Source organism: Merops nubicus, unplaced genomic scaffold, assembly GCF_000691845.1.
Source record: "Merops nubicus isolate BGI_N331 unplaced genomic scaffold, ASM69184v1 scaffold28184, whole genome shotgun sequence".
Lineage (NCBI taxonomy): Eukaryota > Metazoa > Chordata > Aves > Coraciiformes > Meropidae > Merops > Merops nubicus.
This window is the reverse complement of record NW_008605353.1, coordinates 3,044-13,143: the sequence shown is the minus strand read 5'-3', so window position 1 is coordinate 13,143 and position 10,100 is coordinate 3,044. Positions and strand designations below refer to the sequence as shown.

The following is a 10,100-nucleotide window of genomic DNA, read 5'->3' as shown; positions in this document are numbered from 1 at the left end:
GGAACAAATACACCATGGGGTTCACCTTTCTGCTATGGATGGGAGAAATGGAATATAAAGCAAACACTGTGAAGCAGGGAAGGCTTTATGTCTATGTTATGTGCCACAGCATTCTTCAGCAAAAAGGTATGGATCAGGAAGCAGAATGTTAAAGAACACAGCACAACACAAGCACTTGGCCTTCACTTGGATTCTATCCTCAGCTTTTTCAGAGGTTTCTCTGCTGACTGTCACAGAGCTATTGCTGACAGCACGTAAGTTGTTAAAATCTCCTTCAGGCATCTCTGGCATAGACATGCTCAAGCAGGAAGTGCCCTAATGAAGACAGTGTTGCTCAGTGAGAGCAGAAATCATATGTCTCCCTGTGACCGTGTAAAGGCTAAAGGTGTCACAATAGGAGCCAAACAAATGCAGAGACTACGTCACCTTTCAGGCAAACACTGTGTCTTTGTGGTAAAGACATGCTAACGTCCAAGGTCACAGAGCATGTTTTTGCTGAGGGTACAATGTTTGCCTAACAGTCCCCACCACGTACTTCCCTCCGAGACTACTGACCTGCAGGATGGGGCAGGGGGGGAATATTGAAAAAAACAATAAAGCCTGTCTACCTGGATTTGGTGAATAGCTGTAGCATGATTTCATATAAACTGGAATGATGATATACCGTTTAGGAAGCATTAGCATTTTTCACAGGAAAATTTTCCTAAGCAACTGAGAAGTTTGCATGCCATTGTAATGTGGGTGGGTGTTTCAATGGGATTTTGTTGGACAATTTGGCTTGCAGTTGTGCACCTCAGTGTGCACATATTTCTTCTGATAACCACCATTCTCATACATACACTGCATTAAAGGAAATCAGAACTTGCAATTTTCTTTAAACCTGATACTGTAGCATTTTTCCTTCCCACATACTAATTGGTGTCAAAGAAAAAGACATTTATGTGCTAAATTTTCAAGTGAGGAAAAACAGTGTAACACTTAGGAAGCCACCAAAATGATAGTAACTCATGTCAGTTAAGGATCTGTTCTGTTCTGTATTTTGTTTTCCACTCTTCATTCCTGCACTGTATAGTTTCCTAAGTATGAGCTTCCAGAGTATCTAACCCTGAACAGAAAGATATGCCCAAGATCACTGTAAACAATTTCCATAGTTCCTCTTGTAGTTCTTTTCAATCTGTTTTAGAAGGAGGAGGAATAATTTGAAATAACTGCAAAATGTCTCAGTTTTACCACATTGTGAATGGCTTTATATACACAGGGGAGGAGAAAGGGGAGGAACACCAGAAGTGAGAATACGTCCCATTGGTTGAGTGTGGTTGTGGTCTGACAGCCAATGACTGACCCTGAGCAATGACATCTCCCCAACCAGCATGGGGAGGAGGGAGAAAGAAGGAGTGGAGGAAAAAAAAAAAAAAAAATCCTGTCAAGAATTTTATAAAAGTTAGTGATTAGAAGGACCGGGTCTCTTTGCCTGCAGCCACCTCACCAGAAGCTTGTAGCAGCAGAGGCACTGTCCACAAACAAGTAAGTACAACGATTTAGTTTCTAAACTGGTGGTATGCATATCAGCAGCTGACACACAATGTTTTTATCTGAAGTGGGCCTGGGGAGATGTTTTTGGTTTTGTTTTTATTTTTTTGTTCCAGGAACAGCTTGCAAGAAATAAGCGCTCAGCCATTCTGCAGTGATCTTCCAGTGTGAGCCATTTGTTGCTAACACTGTCTTTCTAACTTAGCTTAGTCACTCAGAACTCCTGGAGTAGGTGAATCTGTAGTCTAAGGTGACTAGAGAAATAACATACCTGCATTGCTTCCTGCTGCTTTGTTTTGTACGTGTCTGTTTCAGCTTGTGGAGTGTGTAATTTAGGTGTTGCAAAGAGAAGAGAGAATGTCTGGAGAATGGAGCTCATCCTGACAAACACCAGTGCTGACAGAAGTGTTAACTGTGTATGTTTGTTGTGCAGCTTCTTGTGAAGTGTTAGTGCAATGTCACGGATAAGAATCTTCAGCAGGGGGATGTAAGGGAGTCTGTAGTGCTGGAGGCTGAGAACTGCTCTTGCATTAGGCTGTTACCTTTCAAGTTGTGAACAGCCAGCTTCAGGAAATAGCTCAACAGATTCAAATCCTCTCTGAGAATGTGATACTCCATCACTTTCTCAACTATCCCATGTGCTTGGCACCCAAAACTATTTAGCCCACCTGAAACCCTCCCCTCAGCTTCCCCTGCTAGCATTGGAAGGCTTGAATTCTTGTGCAAGTCTGACAGTATTTTTTTAACCTTGTCCAAGAAGAGCCCAGCCCTGAGAGAGAAGCAGTTTCACCCTAATGGCCACACTTACTCTCAAGAAACCAGTTTCTTGCCACCTCAGCCATCTCTAGTCATCCTGAGAGCTCCAGAATTGCTCTGCACTGACTGCAGAGGCCAGGTCCCCGAGTCTAACCTCCTTTCACACCCGTTAGAGAGATTAAATGGGGGTATGTTTGCTCAGGGCTTGAGTAAAGCTCTGAGGCTCATATGGGAATCAGGACAGAGAACTGCGGATCTCACATACTCTGATCCACTTGAGTCAGGATGTTGAAGCAAGGTCCCTAGACAGGGCATGAAGACTGTAACCCCTCTTGTTCCCACTCTCGCAAGAGAGAACAAAAACCAACCAGGCAATTTACTGCCACATATGCTCCAAAGGACCTATCGAGATGGTGAAATTACTCTGTCAATCAAAAACAACTGCTGCTTTTTCTAAGTGACAGAAGTCTGAATATCTCTTTTTCTCCCATAATCTTGATACTTTTTAGAACCCAGAAATGAAGCATTTTGCTATACTAAAACCTTCATTCCCACAGCAAAGATGAAATAAGAAACTTCTCATTCTTCTCTCAGAGATCCTTCACATATGCCGGAGGCACCACTTCCACTTCAGCTCCCTAAAGCAAATACTCAGACAGAGTAACAGGGTAGTTCAGGCTGAAAGGGGCATGAGGAGATCTGTAGTCAAGTCTCCTGCTCAAAGTGCAGACACGAAGTCAGGCCAGGCTGCTCGTGGCTTTATGCAGGTGGGTCTTGACAACCTCTAGCAATGGAGACACCACAGTTAGCTCCACTGTTTGGTTGTTCCAACAGTGAAAAAAATTTCTTCATGTCCAATCTGAATCTCTCCAGTTTCAGCTTATGCCTGTGTCTGTCACTCTCCCATCACAAGCTGCTGTGAAGTGAGAGCCTGACTCCGCCTCTTCGATCACCACACTGTAGGTATTGGGGGTTGCTGAGAGGTGCCCCTGAAAGCCATCCCTGCTCGAGGTTGAACTGGACCCAGCCCTGCAACCTTCTCCTCATAGAGCAAGTGCATCAGCCCCCAACCTTCTCCATGGCAACTGCTGAACTCACTCAGTTTGTTAGTGTCTTTCCTGTACTGTAGGGGCCCCAGCACTGGATGCAGTACCAGATGTGATCTAAAGAGTGCTAAGTAGAGGGGTATAATCCTTGTCCTCCCTTGCATCTCTGGGCAGGACCCCTCCCATACAGGATGCTGATGGCCCTCATTGCTGGCCTTTGTAAAGCTTGCTGCCTGACAGGGCCTGGGCCATCTCCAAAGACCTATTCCCCCATCCCACTAGCCCTGGTGGGGTCACTGCCAGGGCTCTACCCCCGGCAATGGCTGGACATTTGTCCTGGGTGAGCTTCATGGTGCTCCCGCTGGTCTCTTCCCACCTCCAGTCCAGGTTCCCCTGGCTGTCTGCCAAGCAATCAAGTGTCTCAACTCGTCCTGCCAGCTCGGTGTCCTCTGCAGGCTAGATAAGAACGTGCTCCGTCAGCAGGATGGGGCCAGGCTTGCCCAGCCGTCCATTCCTATCAGTATGCCCAACGTCCAAGCAACCAGGCTTACTTAAAAAATAGCTTTTTGATGGAGCTTCGCGGGCAAATAACTAGACTTAGCCACTGTAAGGAGAATGTAAGGTGCATAACTCATCACATGTCTGTCTCTCCTAAGCATACAAGCGTAAATGAGGAGTAAATCCAGCCAGGTCGGTACTGTGCCTACAAGTGATGTGCTAAATTTTTGAGTACTTTTCCTTCTCCCTAACAGCTGTGTTTGTTTATTTACGTACGCAACTTTTGCTCCTTCAAATGCTGCTCTTTGGAAGCAGAATCTCGTGTGCACAGTGCAACGTGCACAGTACATGGCTCGTATTGCTAACTGTCAGAGGTGATGTTGAAGGGCTGTGTTTAGCAGCTGAACAGGAGAAGCTACATGCATGGGTTTGGAACCAATTTTATAAAGGAAGTCAATGAAGAGACCCAAAAGAAAAATTTACAGATTCTAATCCAGTCTTTTCCCATGCACAAAACAACACACAGGTGAGATTTTCTGTGAGATTAGAAGATGCCAGTCACTTGAGGTGATTGGAGAGAAAATATGTTTATGAAGTATTAATATTTCTAAGATGACCTGAAGTGGAATGTAACAGTTTGCTCCTTCTACTGTTTATTTGCCTCTGCCCTTTGGTTCTCACTATTAATATTAACAGGATGCAGTGCTTGTGCTGTTATCCATGAAGATATTTCCCCACCCAGTCCTCCATTATGGTAGCTGAGAAAAACTTGAGACTTGAGCAGTACAATATTTACTTTTACAACAGTGCTGTCCCCTTTCCCCCCACCCCCACCTCCTGCACGTCACAGGCTGGGGGCTGAGCAAAGAACTCTGTTTACTTAAGGAGCTGTTGGAGCTACTGACAAACACTGAAAGTAGCCATAAAGATGGGGGGGTTGTGCATTCTGTTTTGGGTTTTCTTCCACTTTTCAATAATGTTATGTAAGCAGTTATCACAGAGCAAATACACTGTATTCGTACAAAGTCAAATCAGTGTGAAATTGCTTCAGCCTGTGACAATACAGCACTAGCCCACAGCCTAAAATGGGTAAATAAAAATAAAATTTCTTGAAAATCTTCAGTGGGGGAACAACTCCTAGATATTGTTAGGGAGAACACAGTTCCTTCATGCTTTTTCCTGCCTGGAAAATTTGTCAAATTAAACAAATAAAGCAGAATAATAAGGCAAATAGGCTTTGCTCTCAGAAGAATAAAATGGTCTGCCCAGCTCTGGCAGCCTGGGCACAGCCGGTTTTCCTCAGGACCTGGATGACCAGGAGCTGGATGACATATCCAGCCCTTTAAGGGGGCACATTAATGTTTCTGTTGTGCTGGGACTGCACGCTTGACAAGGAAGTTGTATGAAGTGTTACTGAAGTGTAAGACTTCTCCACTCCTCTTTAAATGCTAAGAGTTACCCTTTCTGAATCCATCAGGGGAGATCCTCAGAGATTGTGCTCCTCATGAAAGAATCACAGAAAAATAAACTGCTATATCAAGAGTATTTGAACATTCTGGACCGTAGAGCTGTCATTAGCTTTACAACTGCTCTTTGCATTCACTTCTTCACCATTTCAGTTAGTGCATTGTGCATTTTATTTGTCCACGTAGCTCAGCGTGGTAGCTGGGAAACACTCACTATGGCCTTACAGACAATTCTGGGGAGCCTTCTGGCAAATCACCTACTCCTTCATACTCAGTGAGATATTTGTATAGAAAGTGGAACTAAATTGCTGTCTTCCAGTTCATCATTGTGGAACTACACTATACTGTTTCAGCCTCTCAGAGTACACACTTGGATCAGCGTTACCCACTGGCAACTCATATTTCTGTATTTTGGCAATTTGCTCTGCAGGCTGCTTTCGAGTGATAACTGTGTCTTTGTTATCTTTATGCAAACACTGGGAACAAGAAAGCTACAGCAGGCATTAGTCTCACTGCTTACTGCATTGCTGGAGAGAAAGTATACCCATAACAACATAACTAGAGTGACTGATGACTTTGTAATTTAGCTAGCTGGATTAAAGATTATCTGGATACACCTACCCATGTTGTAGCATACCTCCAAACTGCAACCCTGAAATCCCATTACTGATTTAGTAATTCATTAGCTTTGACCTTGGACAGGATCATACTCTTGCCAGATCACAATTTTCCAGACTTTTCCACGGAGTCTGTGAACTACTGGGGTGATTCCTCATCATCTTGCACAGGAATTTATTTAACAGTGCAGTTTTTTAATGAACTGCTTACAACAAAAACTTTTATTACAGTAATAAAAATAACAAGTCAATTTCCTATTTTTAAAAGACATATCAGACACAGAAAGCAGGCGAGGTGTAGGGGGTAAGGGGTTAGGGGGCAGGTGTACAGGTGAACTTAGTTAGCTCTGCAGCATAAACCATAGCCCTTCAAGTTGTTTTACGTGGGCCAAACACAGCAAGAGCTCAGAGCACTGGAGCTGTGGTCACAGCAGTAGAAGGACACTCCCCAGAGCTCTGTCCACAGCCTGGCATGCAGAAAGAGGAGTCCAGCAGAGCTGTTTTTTGCAGGGCCACAGCAAGGCATTTCAGCGCTTGGAGAAGGAGGGAACACAGCCTCAACTGACGCAGTCTTCATCACGCCCTCCCTCCCCTTCCCTTTAAACCTGCAACGACTTGCCGTTGATAAGCTGCACAGGACAAATTCTAGTCTTGGACAGCTCACAAAAGGGGTAAAGCAGACATCTAGACACTGCATCTGACTGGTCCGTCCTGGCAGACAATGCCGTGTGAATCTTGCACAGTAACGCTACCAGTACCAAAGCACCTTCCCCTATAAATCAGAGACACGGATTTACAGCCGTCATTGTGCTGTGACAGTATTGTGCCCACAGTGCACAGAATTCCACTTATGTTGGCATCTACCCTACCACAAGTAGCAGCCAGAGCTCTGATCCTTTCCTGCCATGACACTCTTCAGCAGGGAGGTCATGGCAAGGATTCTCCCCCTTTTTTTTTTTCATGAACCATCTCATACCACATGCCGATAAAACACTGAGTGTTGCTTTAGCTATAGAATGTGGTAAACAGAGGGAAAAGAGTCTTTATGTCTCAGACTCACAGGCTTATAGACACAGGGAAGTAACTTGGACTATTCAGGTGATCTGAGAAACTGTAATTTAATCCCATATAATAAAAACCTAAATAAGATGAAGCATTTTGCAATAACATGACAGAACCTGGATGTCAGGTGCTGGGTGCCTGCAGCTGGTAAGCCTCTGTCACAGCTGAAAGGACAGAAACTGGTGATGAATCCTTCTAACCCCCCAGGTCATTTAAACAGAATAAGCAATGTGCTAGTTACATAAAGCAGCCAGGAGGAGAGAATTACAAAGCAAGGCAGGAGGGTGGGGATGGAAAGTCAACCAGACAAAGTAGCAACTGCTGCCAACGCAGGCCAGGATATGGGAGAGAGGCATTGTTAGGAAAAGTATGAAGGTAAGAATTTTTCTGATTGGGGCCAAAAAGTGATAATTGCTCTGCCAAGAAATTTGCAGAGTCTGTATTTAACATATTTGTTAGATTAATGCACGTTTTTATGACAGACTGACCTTCCTTTTGTCTCTGAGCAGATCCACATAAAATGCATGCTTTCCCACTTTGGTTCTTGAAGGATGTGTTACGATGTTTCTCCTGCATTTCTCACTTCTGGTTTTGCCAGACACACCAAGCCACAAAGAACTTAAACGGATTTCTGGGCATGTGCTATGACAAATTGGAGTACACAAGCACCAAGATCTCTCCAGTAGAGACACCCAAGTCTTGTAACAATAATTGTAACAGTAATTCTCTTCCACAGATAAGTCAAGATGACCCACCAGTTCCCAGCGCTGTCTCCTGAGCAGAAGAAGGCTCTTTCAGACATTGCTCAGCGGATTGTGGCATCAGGAAAGGGGATCTTAGCTGCAGATGAATCAGTGGGTGAGTTCTGGTTATCCATCAATTAGCAGTACACAACACTTTTTGTCCTAGATTTGCTTAATCTTTGAAATCAGTGGAGTAAATGAAAAAGGCTTAAAAACTGTTGACTGAGCAAGAACAGCTCATCATCAGGGCTGCATCTATAGGAACAAAAACTCACATGCCATGGGTTGAGAAGGAAAACTCTGAACTGAAGCCCCATTTCACTACCACATACTGGGACCAGGAGGCCAGACAAGCCTAACACCTGTCTTACCTTTCCCCACCTTGCTAGGTACCATGGGGAACAGACTGCAGAGGATCAATGTGGAGAACACAGAGGAGAATCGCCGGGCTTTTCGGGAGATTCTGTTCTCTTCAGATGCTTCCATCAACCAGAGCATTGGGGGTGTCATCCTCTTCCATGAGACTCTTTATCAGAAAGACAGTAGTGGGAAGCCATTTCCAGCTCTCATCAAAGAAAAAGGCATTGTGGTGGGGATAAAGGTGAATATGTGCACAGGTCTGGCTGGCAGTATACGCCAAACCCAGTTTCCAGGGAAAATTATATATGGGGCTGCACTCCTTCCTGCCAAACACTTTCTTTCTGGTGCTGGGTTTTAACATCACTAAAGGATCTCTGCCACCATTCTCTGCACTGCTTTTGTACAACTAAGTAGGGGCACATCTGCATTAGATGCAGGAATTTTTAACCCACTAAGTCCCATCTATTCACTCTTCACTGCAGTTAAATCCCTCCATGCAGTAACTTACGCCCAGCCCTTCCCACATCTGACAGAGCTCTTGAGACACCGCCTGCAGCCATCTACAGAGGGCCCCTTCCTCTTATCCAGTTCATTCCTTTTCTTCCCCTTTGCTCCAACATTTACCTTCTTTGCACCCTTAGTGTGTTCAGCCCTACACTTTACTCGTTGTCAGCCTGCAAAAACAAACCAGCCATGGGTAAGAAGGATGAGACTGATCTTCACCTCTGTAACCCTTTGTGTTTTCCTGGTCTCCACAGCTGGATAAAGGCACAGCACCCCTAGCAGGAACAAATGGAGAAACCACCATCCAAGGTACGGAGGGATCTAAGGAGCCTAAGCTATGACTGGTGCAGGAAAAGCCACGGGGAGACTCCCCTGAGTTGCAGCCTTGGCTGGCGTCATGGCAAATTTCAGGCTACGTCCTGAAGAGCAGCTCTCAGGGGAGCACTGTTCTCTCACCCGCAGGGCTCGACGGGTTGGCTGAGCGCTGTGCCCAGTACAAGAAGGACGGTGCTGACTTTGGGAAGTGGCGTGCAGTGCTGAAGATCACCAGCACAACACCCTCTCAGCTTGCCATCCAAGAGAACGCCAACACATTGGCACGCTACGCCAGCATCTGCCAGCAGGTACCTACCCTCCAGCAACCTTTCTCGAGGTGCTGGTGCCCCTTCTCACTGTTCACTGCAACAACCCGCCAGGCAACTTGAAAGGCAAACCTCCGAAAGGGTTTTGGAAAAGATGAGGAAGGCACTGCAGCAAGAAAGAATACCACCAAAGTCGATGTAGACAACAAACACAGTTTTAATTCTACTGACTTTTTGTCAGTGAAAAAAAAGAAGCAAGTTTGTCTTCCAATGACTTCTCTGTTTTCCTTTTCTTAGCATGGCTTGGTGCCCATTGTGGAGCCAGAAATCTTGCCTGATGGAGACCATGACCTCCAGCGCTGTCAGTATGTCACAGAAAAGGTAAGAGATCCCTGTCCCTGTCCTCCCCTTCAAAAATTAGTAGCTAATCTTATGCAAAGTGTGTTCACAGATCTCAAATATTTTTAACCAAAACGGTACTTCATAACTGTATCACAAAAATTAGTTGCTCACAGTCAAGTAACAGGTTAACAGCGAATGCAAGAGTAGAATCCATGCTTTTGGATGTCCACTCAAACAGCCAGTGTAAGCATTCTGAATCTCAAAAAGATGCACTGGGAACAAAAACACTTACCCCTCTTTCAGTATGTCAGTTTGCAGGGCCAAATCCAGTAAATATTAAAGCAGTGACCTGGTCATCTCAAAAACAACATTACCTCCCGGGCTGCAGCCCTTCTGATAATTTTCACGAGAAAGGAAAATTCAGTTTGATCTTCTCACACTCCCGAGGAATAAGCTGTGTTTCCACAGCAGGTTGAGGTGAAGATTTGAGCAGAGGTCTGTATTCAGTCCTCTTGTTTTCAGGTTCTGGCTGCTGTCTACAAGGCCTTGAATGATCATCATGTGTACCTGGAAGGGACACTGCTGAAGCCCAACA

At 45.0% G+C, this 10,100-nt stretch overlaps 1 protein-coding gene across 1 annotated transcript in view; it reads left to right on the top strand.

Moving 5' to 3' along the window:
* The first annotated feature begins 1,424 nt into the window (after positions 1-1,424).
* The window catches only part of LOC103771993 (fructose-bisphosphate aldolase B-like), a 9,707-nt gene continuing 1,031 nt past the window's right edge, over positions 1,425-10,100 (top strand). The window contains 7 exon segments of the mRNA XM_008939312.1: positions 1,425-1,524; positions 7,712-7,833; positions 8,108-8,319; positions 8,837-8,891; positions 9,045-9,205; positions 9,461-9,544; positions 10,028-10,100. The exon segment at positions 10,028-10,100 is cut by the window's right edge and continues 14 nt beyond it. Of these exon segments, the coding sequence (XP_008937560.1) occupies positions 7,722-7,833; positions 8,108-8,319; positions 8,837-8,891; positions 9,045-9,205; positions 9,461-9,544; positions 10,028-10,100 (697 nt within the window). The 5' untranslated portion in view covers positions 1,425-1,524; positions 7,712-7,721.